Source organism: Xyrauchen texanus, chromosome 33, assembly GCF_025860055.1.
Source record: "Xyrauchen texanus isolate HMW12.3.18 chromosome 33, RBS_HiC_50CHRs, whole genome shotgun sequence".
In the NCBI taxonomy this organism is placed as follows: Eukaryota; Metazoa; Chordata; class Actinopteri; order Cypriniformes; family Catostomidae; genus Xyrauchen; species Xyrauchen texanus.
In genome coordinates, this window is record NC_068308.1 from 24,229,761 (window position 1) to 24,251,382 (window position 21,622).

Below are 21,622 nucleotides of genomic sequence, written 5' to 3' on the forward strand. Positions count from 1 at the left end.
TGAGGAGGCGTATCAGTTCCCCTTCGACTCCGGCGCGGGTCCTGCTGGATTCCTGGGCCGATGAGGAGGCTTGTGACCACTCCTCGCTGTCCGAAGCCATGATGGAACAGCAGCCCTTGTCCTCCGCCTCGCTCTCTGAGGTGGCAGCAGTGCGGCCGCTCGGCAGCAACTGCGCGTCTCGAGGGCGGGGAGGGTGAACGCGATGCTTCGAGGAGAGGCTCCGGCGAGACAGTCAGCTTCTAAACCCGGTTCCGGCAGCCTTTGGGAGCGGCGCTTCTTCGGCGCTGGCGAAACAGAAGAGCGCTGGCGGCTCGGTCCTGAGCGCTCGAGTCGAGCCTGCAGGGTCGACATCGAAGCTCCTCGCAGAGGTCGCATCCGCCGTCAGCGGCGAGCTCTGCATGCCCCAGTCCCAGGCAGAGAGCGCAGATGATGTGGCGGTCTCCGGCGCTGAGAGGAGTGCGGCATGAACCGCAGGTCGCGAGGCATCTTTAAAAAGACGCTCGTGCTCTTTTGTGAAGTTCACTGAGGAACTAGTTTGCTTTAAAAAGGATACGTCGCTGGATGGTGTAGCTCGCAGGATGGCTGAAGGTGGCGGTGGCGGCTTCTTCGGCGCTGTCCAAGCTTGCTTGATGCCCCTCGAACGGCAGCGGCTTCTTGCAGTTTCAGAGATGCGAAGAGCTTCGCTGAAGAGATGAAAATCAAGGTTCCAGCCTACGAACTGCGCTTATATGCACCCTAGCCACGCCCATTCTGGCGGGCTTTGGGACAGTGAGCGCGCGGGCGCCTCTCATTGGGCGCGAGTTCACGCAAGTTCGTCTATAGGCTGCAGCAGTTGCCGCAGAGCAACCAATGAGCTCGCTAGCTAGCCCGCTCAAGGTCTGCAGTTGCTGCACTGCGTTGACAAATGATACAAAATTAAGGATAATTTTTTGGCTTCAATATCTCAGAAAAGATGAATCTTTCCATAGCGTAAGCTAGCTTACGCAATACGAGAGAACCTCTCGTAAGAGAACAACCGCCACTAGAGGGAGCATAACGGCATCTGATGAGTGATACTGGAGCTTGTTCTCGGTGGATGGGCGGATGATAGCATTAGGAGCCCCTGTATGCATGCATGTTACATGTAAATTAAACAGAACTGTAGATCTGATGAGAAAAAAAATAATTTTGCAGTAGACTGTGATGATATTTATGATGTCCTGAATTATCCATAACTTGACTGGCAGATCAAATGGATCCATATTCTATGTAACATTTCATAGGAAATTTGTCTGAAAAACTGAACACATTTTATTTGTCTGATTTGTTAGTTTTAAAGTCCGTGGTGCCATGCGGATAGTAGTATAGAATAGTAGTCAGTAGATAGGTAGAGGGCTAATCTACGTCGTAACTTTGTGGATTTAATTTTCCGATTAGATCGAAATAAGGATGATTTATACGCTGTGAGTTTTTTTTTAAGTAACCGTAAGAGAGCATGTTCGTGAAGTCAGCCACTCCTCTACTCTCTCTCTCTCTCTCTCTCTCTCTCTCTCTCTCTCTCTCTCTCTCTCGGAAACAAACCCACTTTTGCCACAATTTACTCTATATTTGGTGGTGCTCCGATGTCCATGCTAGAGAAGGGAGGAGAGGGCATACCGGTAGAGAATACTAGTACAGTTAGCAAAGTGCGTTCAACGCCTATATGAGCTGTTTTCAGAAATGGAAAAGACTTTACTCAGACTCGACTTCATTTTATGGATGACCTGTCTAATTCTATCCCTAACAGATGTAGGACTAGGTATGTGGCCTATTTTTATTTTATTTTTCGTTTTATTGGACATACCTGAACTTTTATATTGTTGTGTCTGTTCGAAATGTTCTGATTTTCCTGATATATCGGAATAATGCTATTTATTATGTTTGATGTGATGCTGTGGTTTAAGACAGAGAGGAAGAATAGTGTACACTTCTTTGACCTTTGACTTTAAAATAAAGCATTTTGATTGTCTCATTCATTTCATAACACACTTTACTTTTGAATTGTTTAGTTTAAGTTGAGTCTTTCTTTCAATCTGTCTGCCTGTCTATCTAACTGTCTATCTCTCTCTATGTCCGTCCGTCTGTCTGTCTGTTTATCTTTCTTTCTTCTGTCTGTCTGTCTATCTATCCTTTTTTTTCTTGCTTGTTTTCTTGAAACTGTTACACCCACATTTGTTCCTTCTATATGAAATACTTTGACTGGTGTCTTTCATAGGGAACACCATCCTGTTCATGTTGATCCCAACTGATCCTTTTATTCCCCTATTAACAGAGACATAACATTTTGTAATTACATTACCAATTAAATTGGAGATCAAATATTTTCACTTACCTCTTTGTCTATCAGGCTCCAACATATGTACTTCTCGAGGGGCCAGTACATGCCGGCAGTGCCTGGCAGTGCATCCTTCTTGTGCCTGGTGCTTTCAAGAGGTATGGTGCTCTACAATGATTAATGACTTGGCTTCAACATCTTTACTAAAGATTTTATTTCTAAAATTCCTGAATGGAGTGGAGAGTAAGATTGATAGTAAAATCAAGATTTCAATCTCAGGGGTAAAAGTATTGTATGTCTCAAAAATGTATTAGTAGAATTCATTGACTTTTTTATACATCAATGGTATATTTATATGCCAATCAGATCAGATCTTGACATGAAGATTAAAAAGGCTGCATTTGATCAGATTGAAATTCCAGACTGACTAACCTCAAGATCAAGGACTCTGGAACTGTTTTGTCTAGTTTCATGTCAGGCATTATTTTGCAACTTGTTTACAATATGAATGAGTCTTCCCTTGAGAGCTACATACTTGTTTTTCTATGAGTTTGGTCTTTGGTAAAGACTATGGTTTAACCTACCATTACCATCCTCCATGTGGTTTCCAGAAAAGACATTGACATTTTAAGTGGCTGTCTTTTGTAAACAGACAAAATGTTTTTAATGTGAGCAAGCTCTGTGCAATTGTCCAGATCAGTGATTTTATCCTTCTCAAAAGAAAAGAGGAAAAGGTCGCAAATATGACTTTGTGTAACCTGGACACACACACACAAGATGAGACAGTCACAATGTAAGTCAAAAACTGCTTTTATTGTTAACAATAAAAGCAGGCAAAAGTACAAATGGGCAAATCCAGTGAAGAGTTGTCGAGGGAAGCGTAGGGTCAAAAGCCGGGGAATCAAAGAGAGTAAAGGGGGCAAATCCGGGAGAGTAGTAGAGGGGAGCGAGGGTCAAAGCCGGGATAAACAGGATCGAGAGGCGGGTAAACTAACAAAGGGAGTAGACAGGGGTACTAGGGGAACGAGGAGCTGGCAAGCTAAGGGGGTAATCAAGAGGAGGGCAAAACTAGACGAGACTAGCAGGGGGCAAAGATGCGGGAAACTAAACACAATAACCAACACCCGTGAAACGGATGTGCTGTGGTATTTATAGGGGAAGGTGCAGGTGTAAACAATGAAAGGTGATGAGACGAGTGCAGGTGAAACGAATAATGGGGTGATTGAGACGAGTGCAGGTGGTCATAATGTTTTGGCCATAGGAGCGTGCATGTGAGCCCGAGGAGAGAGACCTGCTAACGAGCAGGAGATCTCGACGGAGCAAAACGAGCATGAGAGCTCGAGGGAGCAAAACGAGCGTGAGCTCGAGGGGGGCGGAACGAGCATGCGAGCTCGAGGGGGCGGAACGAGCGTGCGAGCTTGAGGAGTGAGTGTGTGTGCGACGAAGCGGGGATGGGGCAGAGGAGCGGGGTTCGTGACACTTTGGCTTCCATTGTTTGTTGTTATTTCAAATACTACAAGTGTGAATCATATGTTAGGGTTTTTACAGTAGATGTTCAGGAAGTAAAATCTGTTTCCTTAGTTGTGCCATTGAAGTAAAACCAGCCCTTTAAAATGTGAAGTGGGTAATTTCCACACTACTAGTGGCACCAAACAGAATTGGGATCTATTTGTTGAGCGTTCTGACATACCAGCATTGGCTTAATCGATGGCGTGAGTGTGGGGCAGGACTACCTTTTGTATTGAGCAATGGCAGACGGGGGGAGTGATAAAAAATTGTTTGGTGTTGCCAGTGGCACAGACGTTACTTCACTTTTACTGTACAAATACAGCCTGATGCCCTGTACCAGTATTGGAAACTGTATCTTTTGGCGATTGCTTTTCAGGATTTTGGACAAGATGTACCCGGCTCCTCACGATGTGACCTAAAGAAGAATCTGATAGAGGCAGGATGCAGGAGAGGAGCTTTGGAGCATCCCATCAGCAAAATGTCTGTAATAGAAGACAAACCTCTTAGTGACAAGGCCTCGGGATCCACCACCGATGTCACCCAGATCCAACCTCAGATGTTGCACATCTCTTTGAGACCTGGTGAGGTCATACACGCTAAAGATAGAAGATAACTGATTGCAGAAGTAGTGGCCAAAATCTAAAGTTTTGTTTTGTGGCTTTCAGTTCATGTCAAGCCATCCATTTCTTGGTGTTCTCCTAAAAGTTGACAGAAAACCTTTAGCACATGCCATATATACACATTTAAAATTTACATTTTTCTCTTCCGGGTCAATGGACCAAAAATATTGATGACTCATCTTGCACTACACATATTTTTGTCCAATTAAATGCCTCCAGAATGAGAATGTAATTTCGTCTACTACCACTTGAAACCAACGAGGAAATTGCAAATCATGTTCATATCTGTGACCTAACTAAAGCTTATTGGCTATTTACAAAAAAAGTGACAAGCCTTTTGATATGTCCCACTCAAATTTCCTGTTTCAGTAAGGAAATATGTCAATACAGGGTCTTTAAATGGGGTCTCATTGGACTGTATTGTTATTTTGGCCTCCAACAGATGATTCCCAGGTCTTTACACTGAAAGTACGGCAAGTGGAGGACTACCCTGTGGACTTGTATTATCTGATGGACCTGTCCTTCTCCATGAATGATGACTTATCTCAATTAAGAAGACTGGGGCGTGGCCTGGCTGAAGAAATGAGCAAAACCACCAGTAATCTACGCATGGGCTTTGGGGCTTTCGTGGATAAACCAGTGTCCCCATACATGTTCATCTCCCCTCCAGAGGCTGTGTTAAATCCTTGCTACTCGTGAGTGATGACAAAGACATATATTTACACACTGAACATGAACAATAAAGATGATGTGTGTTAATTACAATGTCTTGAGTGGGTGTTGTGTATGTTGGCTGACAGAATATGATATTACATATTTAGACACCCTGCTATTATGGTTAAAGTGTCTTCATTTGCCATCTTTTATGCTGAGTTATGTCCAAAATATCAGTTACATTGTAAGCTGTTTTCTACAGCTCATCACTGAATGTCGTGACTCATTTACCCCAGCAAAGCTTTAGTGAATGACAAACACTCACCTCCAGCTTTGGCATTATTTCATGGTTACACATTAAGCAGTAATAGTAGCAACCTGTTTCTTTTGCTTTATTCGCTTTTCCACACAGGATAAAATCATATTTATAACTTTGCTTTGTTTTCCAGTTAAAATATCTAAACATCCTTAAAACAAGATACTTTTACCTAATAAGAAAAAATGTGTTAGATATAAAAGTGATAGTTCGCCCCAAAAATTCTATCATCATTTACTCTCAGAATGTTAGCCTCAGTGACCAATCACTTTCATTGCAACAGTTTTTTCATACAATGAAAGTTTATGGTGACTGAAAGAAAGTCTGCGTCAATGATTTACAGAATGATTAAAAGATGATGAAAGACTAAAATGTTTTTTGTTTTAGGGGAACTATCCATTTAAGATGTGTATTCATAGAATGTATCTTGAATATACGGTATGTGTATTTGGTGTAGCAGATATGTTCACTTGCATTTCACTTTATGCAACAACAAAAAAAGAAAAGAAAAAGTGTAAAAATCTGCTAGTGTCACAGAACAAAATACTCTTATTGAAGATACATAGCCTACTCAAAAATTAAGCTTTAATATGTAACTTAGCATTGGCTACTGGCAAATATATCTTGTTTTTTACTGTTAAAAATGTGCACTGTCATTTTTTTATTTATGTAGTCTTGGACGTACACTGATACCTATGGGCAAAAATGTAGCATAGTTCAAATGCAATAGTTCCAAAAAGCAACTATCGGTAAAACCGATATATCGGTCTAACTCTACATTCTATATGTAAACAATTCTTCTATTCTCTCATGTGATAGAATCCCGTACAAATGCCAGCCTCAGTTTGGCTACAGACACGTTCTGTCTCTAACAGAGGAGGTAAACCGCTTTACAGAGGAGGTGAAGAAACAAAAGGTGTCTCGGAACAGGGATGCCCCAGAGGGAGGCTTTGACGCCATCATACAGGCAGCCGTGTGCAAGGTTGGAGGTTCTAAACAAGCTAAATGGAAAGACAGATGGCTCATACTTTACTGAATACAAATACTTCTGAAGGAGTGATAGAGGCTATTTTTGACCTACTGTTACTTTGACCTCTCATATTTTACCATTTTCCACCATGACATTCTCCTAGGATAAAATTGGTTGGAGGCCAGGTGCATCTCACTTGCTAGTTTTTACCACTGATGCCAAGACACATGTGGCACTTGATGGGCGCCTGGCGGGCATTGTGCGACCCAATGATGGCCAGTGCTATTTGGGCACAGAAAACATCTACAACATGTCTACAACTTTGGTAGTGATATCATATTTTTTTTTTACTTTAGACACGCTGTAAGTCTATAGTATCTAAAACATATTAAATTGAATCTATATTGCTTTCATACTGAAGGAAACACTTTTTCTTTTGTAATTCACCAGGACTACCCATCCTTGGCATTAATCACAGAGAAAATGTCAGAGAACAATATAAATCTGATCTTTGCTGTGACCAGCCATGTGGAATCACTCTATAAGGTAAAAATTATATTCAGTGTTACTATCAATTTGGTATATGTTTGATATAACATTGAAGGACACTTTTAAAGATTTGATCTCCCCTCTTATTTTCTGATCTCTCTTGCTCTCTCTTTCCTTTCTCCCCCTCTCTTTATCTGTTGTAGAACTACAGTGAGCTGATCCCTGGTACTGCAGTGGGCATTCTATCTGAGGACTCGCATAATGTGATTCAGTTGATCCAGGATGCATATGCTGTAATGTTACATTTACTTAAAGATTGTTACAAGTTCAGTACAACTCAACAAAAAAGAATAAACATGAAAATAAACACTGTTTTGAATTTAGACTTAAACATTATACATGTTACCTGAGACAAGTGTTAGAAAATCATTTACTGAAATTGTTTGTGCTAAGTAACAATAACTAATATTTCAGCTCTTGTCATGTCCATGTAAAGACAGTAAACAATGTAACTTTTGCATACGTATAAGAACAGGACAAACAAAGGACTTACTTTTGTAATAAATAATTAGAAGTTAATCCACCTTGGACAGTATTCCCACCGCTACAATGATGATTTAGACCACTTTATAACTCAAATAATGCAGATTTTTAAAGAAAGAATTAATATAAGTGCTTTTACAAAAATACAACCTTCATATTTCTGCTTTTAAACCCTTGAAGTGCAGTTCTAGTTATTTAAAAAAAAATAACTGAGTGAGTGAGAATTTAAGATTTTCTGTGGGATTCAAAACGATCCCATATATTGTGTTAATAGAGCTTAATTTATTGAACACTGGAACATTTCTTTAAAAAGCTTCTCTCCATTTCTTTTGTACTCAAAAGAACCTGTATATGGTTATTGATCTGTTGTTTGTCATTCTGTTTGTGTGTTTGTCTAACAGAAACTGCGATCTAAGGTTGAGCTGGAGCTCTTGAATGTCCCAGAAGAGCTCAGTCTCACCTTTAATGCCACATGTCTCAATGAAGAGGTCATACCTGGACTAAGATCCTGCTCTGGACTCAAAAGAGGAGATACAGTCAGTATAACCTTATTTCTCTCTATTTCTCTCCAACTGCCCTATTCAATCATACTTTTTATCATAAGTTGTATCATAAGTGATAAGTGAGCTCCTTATGATACATTCTTGGTATTGCATGAATGTATTGCATCAATGTGTTTATTCCAAAACAGTTCTGTCACTTTGTTCAATTCTCACTCCCATTCTGATGCTTTGACAGATTCCACAAAAGGAGGAGGACAGATTAACAGGAAAAACCCTCCAATAATAGATGAGTTGCATAAAGTTTTGTGGTTTCACTCCCTTTCTACTAAATGGTTAACTATAAACACTTGCACACATCAGAACAAGTGAGAGTAACTGTGCCATTACTCATTTTGCTGAGTGTGTCTTGGCATCAGACTTGCCTATTTCCTGATCTCTGCTGTAGTGGTCTGACTCACTCTACCCAGCCGTCTATCAATCCAACCCAGTCACATATTATGTTATGCTATGCTACACACTCTCTATCAGCAATGGAATGATAAGACTCACAAATGTAATGATGGCCACTAATAAATATGGGCTGGGTAGCTCAGCGAGTATTGATGCTGACTACCACCACTGGAGTCTCGAGTTTGAATCCAGTGTGTGCAGAGTGACTCCAGTCAGGTCTCCTAAGCAACCAATTTGGCCTGGTTGATAGGGAGGGTAGAGTCACATTGGGTAAACTCATCATGGACACTATAATGTGCGTCTCGCTCTCGGTTGTACATGGATGCCGCGGAGAATAGAGTGAAGCCCCCAAACGTGTTACGTCTCCACAGTAACACGCCACGTGATAAAATGCTTGGATTGACGTCTCAGACACTGAAGTAACTGAGATTCGTCCTCTGCCACTACGCCACCATGAGGACTTAGAGCGCATAGGGAATTGGGCATACCACATTGGGGTGAAAAAGGGGAGAAAATTAAAAAAACAAAAAAAGGAAAAATCTGGGTTACATTGAGGCACATTCAATGGAAGTGAACGGGGCCAGTCCGTAAATGATAAAATACTTGCTGTTCCAAATGTATAGCCACAAGATGTGAACAATATGCATATGAATATAATTTTATTGTGATAAAATCGCTTACTCGCCTTTTGTGTGTAAAGTTAAATCCAATTTTGCAACTTCCTTGCCATGGCGACAAAGCATAAACTCTAAAATCCTAAAATGACTGTGTAAGGGGTTAAAGGAAAAGGACGAGGCGAGAACCGGCTTAACAATATAAATAGTATTTAATTAAATAAAAAGAAACACACAAACAGGGAAGCTGCCTGTAATTCTCTCTCTCTCTCGAACTGTCGTCACCAGCTGCCTTTATTCCTCGCGCGCACCATCAGGCTTATTGGGGACCGGGCGTGTATCGTTCCAGCCCTCCTCTACAAACTGTAAAAAAAAAAATATTTAAACAACATTAGAGTTTAGAAAATTGCCAAAAATATCGAACTACTGTCCAATTAAATCAGTACATTTATTTTTGATACTCAAAATGTGTTAAAAAATAAGTGATTGGTGTTGTTTGTTTTTTGTACTTGTACTGAACTACAAATATGCAAATTTGAGCATAATGTACCAACTCAGGTTGGAACTTTTAATGTGTCATAGTAATAAAAAAATCTGTGAACAACTGCTCTATAACAGGTGCTTGAATATCTTTCTAGGTGTCATTCAGTGTAGAGGCTCGTGCCAGGGGCTGCCCCAAGGAGAAACGCAAGACATTTACCATCAAACCGGTGGGCTTCAAGGACACCCTGCAGATCAGAGTCAACTTCGAGTGTGAGTGTAAATGCCAAGCCAAGGCCGAGACCGACAGTCCCTTTTGTCACCACGGCAATGGCACCTACGAGTGTGGAATCTGCCTGTGCAACCCAGGGCGACTGGGCCCCAGATGTGAGTGTGAAGAGGGTGACTACAGCCCCACCGAGCAGGATGCCTGCACAGGGCCAGAAAAAGTGATATGTAGCGGCCGGGGAGATTGCGTGTGCGGGCAGTGTGTGTGCCACAGTAACGATTTTGGCAAGGTGTGGGGAAAGAGGTGTGAGTGTGATGATTTCAGCTGCCTGCGCTACAAAGGAGAGCTTTGCTCAGGTAAGACAGGATTTCGTTTTTAAATACATGTACTCTGTTTAGTTGTTTTGTTTTTTGCTGACCCAGGATGAAACAGATCTTGGGTTGTGACTCACCAGTTAAGAACTACTGTATTAGACTATAGAATGTGTCATATATCATGCGTTATTCACAACTAATTATTTTGTAGATATGTGAGATATCCTGTTCGAAAGCCTTTCTTTACAACTTAGATTTCCTGTACTCTGCTCATTTCACCTCAAAGGAATTACCTAATAACATTAAAATGTCTTTTGGTTCAGCCGAAGAACAAGCTCCTCTATAAATAAACATGCTGTGGGGACTTGGCAGGTTAAGCCATGTGTTGCCATTTTGAGACCTGCATATTTGTTCTTTAGACGAGGTGCTGATGTTCCACTGGGCACGTTTAGGTTGAAATGGGTGCATAGTTTATGTAAAATTACAAAATGCTGTAGTGCACCTCTTGAAGTTATGTACCTCCTAAAAGCTCCTGGGGTTGGTTTCTTGTATAAGCAAAAGCAGATCTCTGTATTCTGCAAGATTTCATAATGCACCTTTAAAGTTTGTTATGTTGGATTGACAACATACTGTTATTCTACAGACCTTATTTTTCCAAAATCCCTAAAAAAGACCAAAATGATCAATTGTAACTACCCATATAGGCCTTTCTCACACTTTCACGTTTGCACAGTGGAAGCTTCGCTTTGTTGTGTAAAACAACTTCCTATGCAGTCTCAGTGGCAGTGCCCATATCACAGAATTATTATAGTCTATTTTATTTACAATTAATTCCAAATACTTCATCCTAACAGGCCTACATCACCTTCCAATAATTACTCATGGATAATTAAACAAAGAAAAACAGTTTCATGTTATTATGTATTTTATGATTTTAAAGGTGAATGTATGAGTAAGCAGCACTTCACAGAGGATAACATAATATAGTACAAACAAGAGTACATATACACAATAAATGAGCATTAGAACAAGACAAGGGTATACAGTATGCAGTATTGGGTGCAATCCAAATACAAAGTAATTAGTTACTGTTATCAAATTAGATTTTAAATTCTTGTAATCAGATTATAGTTTCTGACTTTCAATTAATTTGATTATTTTAAGTATATTATAGGGATATACTTATTTCTTATATATTATTTATGTAGAAAACATTAATTATGGCCCAGAACGAGTCATTTCAAAGGAGAAATGTGAGGTGCTAAGTGTATTTTTGAGATCAGTATCAGTATGTTAGTGACAATGTACAAGGAAGAAATGTAGACATTATTTTTGAATTTGTTGAGCAGAAAATTGTTTTAGAAAGTAACGTAATTAGTAATGTGATTACTTTTTGAATGAAGGAATTAGTAAAATAATCTGATTACAATTGTAGAGAAATAATTCGTAATTTGTAGTGGATTACTATTTTTAAGTAACTTACCCAACACTGACATTACGTCACAACAACAAAAAAATGTATATTCAGAGTAAAGATTCTACAGAGAATGAGCGATGATAATGATCACATTGCTTCATGTACTTAATTTTTAATATAATCTCCAGGTATGTTATAATATACATTTAAAAAATGTCCATCCCAGCATCCGATTACAGAAAATAACTGGTTTATTTGTTGTAAATGTGGAGTTATATCTATGCGGTTTGAGTGTGATGATTGGGGAAGCATTCGCTGGTGACCAATGCAATGTACCTTAAAAATTTGAGATGAAAGTGTCACAGTGTTTACAACTGTATTATATTTAAAATACAAACAGGAGATTAACATGCCGCAATAGTGAAAAAACAACATTAAAAAACTTAAACGTGGTATCTTCGGACTTGCGTTGAGCACATTAGTCCTCTGGGAGAAACCTGGACAGCGTGCAGCTTATAAACCGGGAATAATTTACCCTGATAATTAAGATTAAGATTAAGATTAAGATATACTTTATTGTCCCCGAAGGGAAATTTGTTTTGGACACTGTCCATTCCGTAGCTTTACAGAGACAACACAAAGACAGTTCACAACATTTACTCAACACATACTTCTCCTGAACGTTCTCTCATATACATTTAGTAGGTACGTATGTATAGTAGTAAACACATTAACCCTTCCATTGGCACAAGGCCCATAAAATGCGCAATTGGCATACTGCACACTCTATAGTCCCCATAAAATACACAACTGATATATTCCACATGGCCTATATGATACACAATTGTCATACTGCACACTATTAGCACCCCTAATATACACAACTTATGTGTTGCACACTCTATCTAGCCTACAAAATACACAATTTACATATTACTCACACTACATATTAGCGTTAATAAGCTTAATGGACAAAGGTACGAAATAAGTTTTATAACGGTTTAACCTACATTTAGGAACTCTAAATCTTCTGCCAGAGTGTAAAAGCTGAAATTCTAGATGGAGGATATGAGTCGAGTCAGAAACTATTTTTTGTGCCTGTCTGATAACCGACTGCTCATAGATTTTCTGGGGGGGCAGATAGTTTTTAACCCCCATAATCTTCATAGCTGTCTTTACTTGACGAGCGATCTGTGATTTTGATTGCACTGTCAGGTTACCATACCAGCTTATAATACCGTACTTTAAAATAGTCTCTAGTATTGCGTGATAGAATAACAACATACATTTTTGTTGTACTCCATACAATCTGAGTCTTCGTAAAAAATGCATCCTCTGCTGGAGTCTGGAGCAGACCGTATTTACATGGTCCTTCCAGGTCAGTGCATTATCAATATGTACACCCAGGTACTTATAAGAGCTAACCTGAGTAATGGGTACACTATTAATTACTACAGCCCTGGTGTCACCTATAGTTTTTGGGTCAAACACCATCTCCTCAGTCTTAGTTACGTTTAGCATAAGATAATTATCATCGCACCACAGAACAAATTCCTCAATTTCTGTACGATACGCAGCTGGACTTTTATCTTTATGCATGAGGCCAAGGATTGCTGTATCATCGGAAAATGTTATAATATAATTATCAATAAATAAAATTACCTCGCTCTGATACTATTATTCATTTAAGTGGAAGATGACACACATGGTTAAGTTTTGTGTTAAGCCAAAGAAACAATTTTAACTGTTGATGTTGACCACCATGTGAATCTAAGTTAATTTATTTATAAAAACTGCTGATCATCCATAGATGGAACTATGGGTGATCAGCATAGATTATGCTACTATTCTGAGCTGGATGTGACGACACACTGACTGTGATAATGGTCTGTACTCTTACATTGAATGAATGTTTAAATGGGTCAACGGAATGCTTGTTAATTCAAACTCCAACTTTCAAAAAATTTCAAATGTAAAACAGACACACACAAGGTCTGCCATATCATGTCTTTAGGTTACAATACAAAATCTGTCCATCTTTTTATCTTTCTGAAGGTTTTATCTGAAGGTCTACTTGACTATCTATTCATCTATCTTTTAAAAATTTTCAGAAAAAGGCTTTGTCACACCAACATCAAATTTTGATTTGTCTAACATTAACAATCTACAGGTGCATCTCAAAAAATTTGAATATCATGGAAAAGTAAAACATTTCTCGTAATTTATTTAAAAAAATTGCTATCTTTGATAGATTCTAGATTCATTACACAGAAAGTGAAATATTCTTTATTCTAATATTTTGAGATACTGGATTTTTGATTTTCGTGAGCTGTAACTTTACAAAAAAAAAGGCTTGAAACATTTCACTTTATGTGTAATGAATCTAGAATATATGAAAGTTCCACTTTTTAAATGAAATTACAGGGGAAAAAATTACCTTTTACAAGATATTCTAATTTTTTGAGATGCACCTGGTAGTTATTGCTTTGGTCTTTCAGATTTAACAAGCTTTAGTTTTCAGTACAAGATGTAACAACAAAAAACTTTTTTTTAGTTTTATAAGTGGTTCCTTAAGGCCTCAGTGGCATATTCTCAGAAGTCCAATATTATCCAGAAAATGCCTTTCTGCATTCTCACAGACGGATGATGTCACTGAACTAAGAATAGCCCAGTGAGGTCAGAAAGTTGTGTTTGGGCTGATGTGCAAGCTTTGCATTGTTTTTCTGTGGGAAGAGTAATTACATACAAAATGATGTTTTTTTTTCTATATTTGACTAATCATTGTCTTCAGAATTTCCATTTGGTTTTGGTTTTTATTTAGCAGACATTAGTGTTCTCTTTGTCAGCCAAAATTCCAGATCACTCATCATCACTGTTTTGTAAAGGAATAAGACATTATAATCTCCTACGCATTACACAAACATAGGCACTGTCACAGAGGTGTTTATACACATTATTATAACTACAAACAACACTTGTAATGGGGCTCAGCACTGTTCATTGTTGCAACTCAAGTGAAATATATAAGGCTTATCAAAGCTCTTAGCAAGTCCTGACATTCCACATCACCAGATGTCCATTTTTAGAAATCTGTGTGATTAAAAAAGGAGAGATTAAATCATTTTTGACAGCCGTTATGCTTGATTGCCAGCTGGAATTCTATTTGTGTAGTATGCAAAGCCTCAGCATAATATTTTTTCTATGCATGTAAGGAATGTACAACTCCTTACATGAGGCACTTTATGGGCTCGGGTTCAAACTAACCTTATCGAAAGTTAATTTCAGAGAACTTTATGGGATTAAACATTATTCATCCAAGGGACCTGGAAAGCTTTCTTTCAAGGTTCAAACAACCTTTCCCTAGCAACAAAAAGTCAGGATTAGTTTGGTTCAATTAAAAGTGCACTCAGTTTATGACCTATCAGTGAGGATGCAGCATCAGGCAAAACATGATGTTAAACCTATTTTTTAAGATTGCTATTCATTATCATGTCTAAAACTTTGTAAATGAGGGGAAATTACTTAGTGCATCTTCAGAAAACATCCATCACCTAAACTTTTTACAGTCATGTGTTTGTGAATTGTACTCTGGTCATCTGCTGGCTTGTTTCCATCTTCGTGATATTTTCCACCTCATGTTTTTTTCCAGGTCATGGCACATGTTCCTGTGGGTTTTGCCAGTGTGATCCAGACTGGAAGGGGGAGAACTGTAACTGTTCCACTCGTACAGACACATGTATGTCCAGCTTGGGACTGCTGTGCAGTGGCCGTGGCCAGTGTGTGTGTGGGAGCTGTGAGTGCACTCAGCCTGGGGCCTACGGCTCCACCTGCGACAAATGCCCCACCTGTCCCGATGCCTGCACAATAAAGAAGTGAGTGAATTACGTAATACTGCATAAACAAATTAATTTTATCGTACTACACATACTATTTCTGCTTTATGTATACTTTCCAAAATGTTCTGCATGAATGGAAACTGGAGCTTCAAAAAACATGCAAAAGCTATAGAAAGTATCCATATACAAAAGTGGTCCATACCACGTATGTGTTTTATTCAAAGCCATACCATAAATTTCTTTGAGGATCAGGCTGAAATTAATGTCTTGATTCACTGAAAATCCCCCCTAATTTTCCATGGCCCTCTCTATGAGAGAATTAGCAATACCCAACTCATGAATTAATTGTTCAGAGGAGTTTTATGAACTGGATGAAAAAATTTCACTCAAAATTAAATAGATGAATTAAAGGTGCACTCAGTAACTCTGCAAGTGTTTATGTCATTTTGGACGTACTCTGACATGTAGTGGCTTGGATGCATTTCTAAATCAATATGCCGTTTCACATGCCATTGTAGACTTTTAGTATTCACAGTCAGCCATTATTAATTTAATCCAAGAGTGAAAGTGTCTAATAACAGGACAGTTACCGAGATTAAGCGAGTCATTGGCTGGTCATGTGACCCTAACATGGCAGCCCCCATGAGGGGACACTGTCCATGTAGAACAAATCAGCTTTTATAAGGTTACTGATATGACCTGATGAGTGGTTATGATTGTAACATTTTTAATGAGGAAAAAATTACCAAGTGCATCTTTAAACATACAACATGAAGAGATCATGTGATTACAATTTAGCATACTAATTTTGAAACATTTACCACTGTATAAGGCATTCTGTTTCACATACTAAATTGTTGACAGTATGCAGTGTACTGCACTGTATTCGACGAACATAGCCAATGAGTTTATTGATAAGCTTGATAAGTCTTATCTGCATTTAAGTAAAAGAAGGGATTTTTTTTTATGTGTTTTATTTGTAATCTTTTTTTTTTTTTTTTGCTGTAGGGATTGTGTAGAGTGTAAACATTTTAAAAGAGGGAAACTCTTTGATGATGACACCTGCAGTCGAATCTGCAGAGATGAAATCAGACTGGTGGATGATCTGGGTACATTTATTAAATTCAATTTGTTATAGATAATAACAAAATACTGTAGTAATATAATGAAAAATAATAATATATTGCATATATTATATATTATTTCTTTTATACCTGTATTTTACCCACTAGTGTTCCATGTTAAGAATGCAGTGAATTGCACCTATAAGGATGAGGATGACTGTGTGCAGAGGTTTCAATACTATGAGGACAACAGTGGAAAATCCATCTTATCTGTGGTTAAGGAGCCAGGTAAACCCCTGTTAATGCTCTCACTACTGAAAAACACCAGCTTATGCTGTATTGCAGATCCACGGGTCCACAGCATTGATCAGTTAGACCACCACCAAGCAGCATTTTTTAGCATAAATTCATGGTCTAAGAGGGTCTTTTCAGCATGGATATCAAAAATGTTTCTTGTCAGTCAGGGTAGCGTAAACATGGACACTGCAGTGTGTGTGTCGGGGTGTGTGTATGTAAGGCTGTAAATTCAGTAGCCTGCAGTGAGAGTCTGCTTCTGTGCTTTAATGGACCCACATGTGGAACATGGGGTCTATTAGTTGCCTAAAAAGTGGGACACACATACCCAGAACCCAGGGAGCACCCAAGCTTGTAAAACAAACACAGCAATAAACAACATCCAAGCTACTGAGGAACTTGCTGACAGTGCAATTCCTCCTGGGACAGGAAGCAAAGAGAAGAGAGCCTAATAGATTCTAACAAATTGTGAAAAATAAAAACATAATACACTGAATGAAAAACAAGCATTAGATTATCAACTAGTCTCAGTCTGATGACACTTCCATCGCCTAAACACCTACAGTATGTTGAATCAACTATTTCAGATATACCTAAATTGCACATTAAGACAAAACACATTGTGGTTGGTCACTTTTTACATGTCAGTCAGACAGTCTTTTCCTGTCTATGTAGGCAGTTCTTGAACAAAATTAACTGCAATATGACCAGACCTTGTGCTATTTAGTTAAAGGTTTTTTCTAATTAAGACTAATTATCAACAAGAGAGGTTAAATATTTGCATGTATGTTTCCTATGATAAGTTATGCATTTGGATCTCTCACCCACACACCTCATTCCTGTGTGCTATAGACTGCCCTAAAGGCCCTGATATCTTGGTGGTGCTTCTGTCAGTAGCTGGTGCCATTTTATTCTTGGGTCTGGCCGCCCTGCTTATCTGGAAACTGCTTATCACCATCCATGATCGACGTGAATTTGCTAAGTTCGAGGAGGAGCGGGCACATGCCAAGTGGGAAACGGTTAGTGGCCAGCAAAAATAAACACAAGATCTACTGCCTGCACATATGCAGTGCATATAAAACATCAAAGACCTTGGGATACATACTGAATGTTCGTAACGCCAACACATCCACACCCATGCATACCTTTATACCAAATTGCTCACATTACTGTGTCTAAGTTGCTTGGTGAACTATAGATGTTGGCAGGATTATTTTATTGTTTCAGTGGCATGCTGTTTTTCTTTACAGAACAAAGGAAACGCCTCCGTACCCTTGGGGAACTTTTGCTTTAAATTAGGCAATGCTAATTAGGCTTTCCCGGTGAGGTCTTGAGACAGGGCTTCTCTAGCCACATGTGAACAGTCTGATCCCCAAATCTCAGTAACAAGTTCCCCACTAAACCTTTTATCTTTAAAATGTGTGTAATCTGACTCTTGCTTTAGGAAGTGTTGAGGCTAGAAAAGCATAAAGCAAACTGGTGGAAATGCACACAGAACGCTTTTTGCATAACATGGAATAATTCTGTTTTTTTTAATTCTCACATGTAGGGCCACAACCCCCTCTACAAAGGTGCTACATCAACATTTACCAACATCACATATCGAGGCAAGGACTGATCACAGCGAGCAGAGGAAGAACTTCATGGGTCCAACAGAGAATGTTAATATTTCCTTTCCAAAGTTCTGTTTAAAAGCATTATAGCTTTTAAAATACTCTCTAAACATTTCGTAATTGAGAAGCAATAAGAAAGGGTTGTACATTTTGTTGTTGTAAATATGTATAGTCAAAAATGACAAGTTTTTCTGACTTCTCTGTGAAAACCTTGCTGTTATGTGTCACTGGATGAATGATATTCTCCACATTTTCTTGTACCTAGACTATATTTGTCAGCACAGTGCCTTGAGGTATAATTGCTCACTGCTGCATTTCCTAATGCTTCCTGCTTTGCTACTATATCTGTGGAGTGTCAGATATAAATGATAAAAGCCTGAGTAATCTTTCCAAATACTGATGGCCTGTGGTAACACTGAATCCCTCATCACGACTATGCCATGTTCTTATTATAAGATGTTCTCTTATTATATTAATATTATGAAATTACAATATCCTAGAGGTAGCTTTATCACACTGGCTTTAAATGCAAAATTTAGTAGTGTATGTTATTGGTTCTGAAATCTAAGATTCAAGGCAGAATTCTTTCATACAAATGTTGAGAATATTGTCTGTTGTCAACATTTTCATATTTACAGCCGTGGCCAAAAATATTGGCAGTGACATACATTTTGTGTTTCGCAAAGTTTTCTGCTTCAGTTGATGTGGTGTTGAGGCACATTGTTTCTAGATTATTGTGCAGAGTGATCAGATATATTTTAAATAATTGCAAAAAGCTTCATTGGCCAAAAAATTTACTTTATCACAAAAACCCAAATTTCACTGTTTTTTGGCCCTGGCACAAAATGACCAGCTAACATCCTTTCACTAATCATATCAGCAGCACCTGGGAAAGTGTGAACGAGAACTAATCAGGTGAAATCACTCTATCATTCTGATTGGATTATAAGAGAAGACTGATTGCTATAAAAGGAGGGAAGAAGTGAACACAATCATTGTGTTCTAGTTAGCAATGGTTATCTCTAAAGAAAGACATGCAGCCATCATCGCGTTGCATCCAAATGGCCTCTCATGCAAGGAAATTGCTGCAAAGAATATTGCACCTGAAAGAACCATTTACCAGATCATCAAGAACTTCAAGAAGAGAGGTTCAACTGCAGTGAAGAAGGCTTCATGATGTCCCAGAGTGTCCAGCAAGCACCAGGACCGTCTCCTCCTGAGGAGTCAGCTGCGGAATCGTGTCACCACCAGTGCAGAGCTGGCTCAATATTGGCAGCAGGTTGGTGTGAGTGTATCTGCATGCACAGTGAGGCGAAGACTTTTGGACAATGGCCTGGTGTCAAGAAGGGCAGCAAAGAAGCCACTTCTCTCCAAGAAAAACATCAAGGACAGACTGAAATTCTGCAGGAAGTACAAGGATTGGACAGAAGAAGACTGGTGCAAAGTTATTTTCTCTGAAGTCCCCTTCTGACTGTTTGGGACATCTGGAAAATCGATAGTCCGGAGAAGAAAAGATAAACGCTACCATGAGTCCTGTCCTGAGACCATCCATGTGTGGGGTTGCTTTTCATCCAAGGAAGTGGGCACTCTCACAATTCTGCCCAAAAACACTGCCATGAATAAAGAATAGTATCAAAACTTACTGCAAAAGCATATTTTCCCAACAATCCAGGAGCAATTTGGTGATGATCTGTGCATTTTCCATTATGATGGAGCACCATGTTACAAGGCAAGAGTGATAATGAAGTGGCTCGGAGATCATTACATTGAAATTGTGAATCTGTGGCCAGACAACACCCCGGATCTTAATCCCATTGAGAACATGTGGTCAATCCTCAAAAGGCGAGAGGACAAGGAGTTGATCGCAATTTGTGGGCTTCTACGAGCACTAATAAGGCAAGAATGGATCGCCATCAGTCAGGATTTGGCCCAGAAGCTGATATCCAGCATGCCAGAGCGAATTGCAGAGGTTAAGAAGAACAAGGGTCAACACTGAAAATATTGACTCTTTGCATATATTGAATGTTTTTGCCAATAAAATCCTTAAAAACTCATGAAATGCTTATCATTGTTTTACAGTATACCATAGAAACATGTGAAAAAATAATCTACAAATACTGAAGCAGAAAACTTTGCAAAACACAATGTATTTCACTGCCAATACTTTTGGCCATGGCTGTAAATAAAAGAATGGCCTTATGACTTAGTACTACAGTACTGTGTAAATGTTTTAGGCAATTATAAGGAATGTGAGGATGTTTTCAAAAATAATCCCATGCAGTAAACATAAAGCAAAAAATATATATATCTGGTGTGACTAACCTATGCCTTTTAAACAGCACCAATTCTCCTAGATACAAGTGTATCATTTTTCAAGTGCACCATTTTTCAAGGTTGTTCCAAGCATCTTGGGGTACTTGCCACAGATCTATTTATTTAGGCTGTCTCAATTGCCTCTATTGCTTCATGTAATCCCAGACTCACTCCATTATATTGAGATCTGTGCCATACCATCTGTGGCAGGACGCCTTGTTCTACATCTAATATATTCTATTTGCAAAATGAATGTTTGGAAATCTAAAACACTAATGCAGAAGATAAAAAATGACCATCTTAAGACAAATGTTTGTTTTTTAAACATGTAATGTGCCTAAGAATTTTGAACAGTACTGCACAAGTTAACCAACAATTCATCTTAACTACACGAAAGTTGTACCCCTGTAAGAAACAGCGCCCCCTTTTGGGCTTTAAATGGATTTTATGGATTTTATCTTTTTGCACCGTCAGACATAGCACATGTTAATAACTATTAGTTTGACAGAAATTACAGAACACATGTTTGTCAAATGAATTCCTCAGAAAGAGATGTTTTTTTATAAAATTTGTTGTGATATACTTAAGTATAATAAAATTCTTTAACACAGGTCTATATATAACGAGGCCATATACAGCCTTAAACCCCTCAAACTCTGGTACATTCTTGCTGCAATTAGTACACACTTAAATGTAAAAACTCACTATTCACACATACTATGGACTAATTGCAAAATATTAGATTCATTTTTAAACAAAAATAAATAAATAAAAAAAATATTCTCCAATTATTCATAAATAATATTGTATGTGTTTATAATCATATGATAAAAAAAGTTTAATCATAAAAAAGTGTTGTCGTTGTCCTAAATTTGTAAGCATGTAATTCTAGTTCCGTTCAATCTATCGCACTGTGAAAAGCCTTATTTAATTCCACTAGATGGCAGCAAGCACTAGAAAATAGGCATAATTATAGTACTTTTACAATTATACATAAGGGTTTATAAAGGCCTATATTTTTTTTATTATTATTTAATTGAATTCCCTTTTGTTGAGGAACTGCCCGATTTAATTTTATCAAACTTAAAGGTGCTTTTAGTT

At 38.5% G+C, this 21,622-nt stretch overlaps 1 protein-coding gene across 1 annotated transcript; it reads left to right on the forward strand.

Annotated features, from left to right (window-relative positions):
- Positions 1 to 1,586: 1,586 nt before the first annotated feature.
- Positions 1,587 to 21,281, forward strand: itgb3b (integrin beta 3b). The gene is made up of 15 exons (XM_052103102.1): positions 1,587 to 1,777; positions 2,366 to 2,451; positions 4,179 to 4,383; positions 4,865 to 5,117; positions 6,212 to 6,374; positions 6,526 to 6,687; positions 6,813 to 6,908; positions 7,055 to 7,144; positions 7,796 to 7,930; positions 9,600 to 10,026; positions 15,051 to 15,273; positions 16,246 to 16,346; positions 16,470 to 16,589; positions 17,448 to 17,614; positions 18,145 to 21,281. Exons 1-15 carry the CDS (start codon positions 1,699 to 1,701, stop codon positions 18,211 to 18,213), a joined length of 2,376 nt encoding a protein of 791 aa, XP_051959062.1. The 5' UTR covers positions 1,587 to 1,698; the 3' UTR covers positions 18,214 to 21,281.
- The last annotated feature ends 341 nt before the right edge of the window (positions 21,282 to 21,622 follow it).

What these genes read in the sequence shown, in the direction of transcription:
- itgb3b (XM_052103102.1), top strand. Translation starts at nt 1,699, where the DNA reads ATGGAAAAGACTTTACTCAGACTCGACTTCATTTTATGGATGACCTGT. An exon ending in TACAGGCAGCCGTGTGCAAG is followed by an intron (nt 6,375 to 6,525) that starts GTTGGAGGTTCT and finishes ACATTCTCCTAG; the next exon opens with GATAAAATTGGTTGGAGGCC. An exon ending in CACATGCCAAGTGGGAAACG is followed by an intron (nt 17,615 to 18,144) that starts GTTAGTGGCCAG and finishes TCTCACATGTAG; the next exon opens with GGCCACAACCCCCTCTACAA.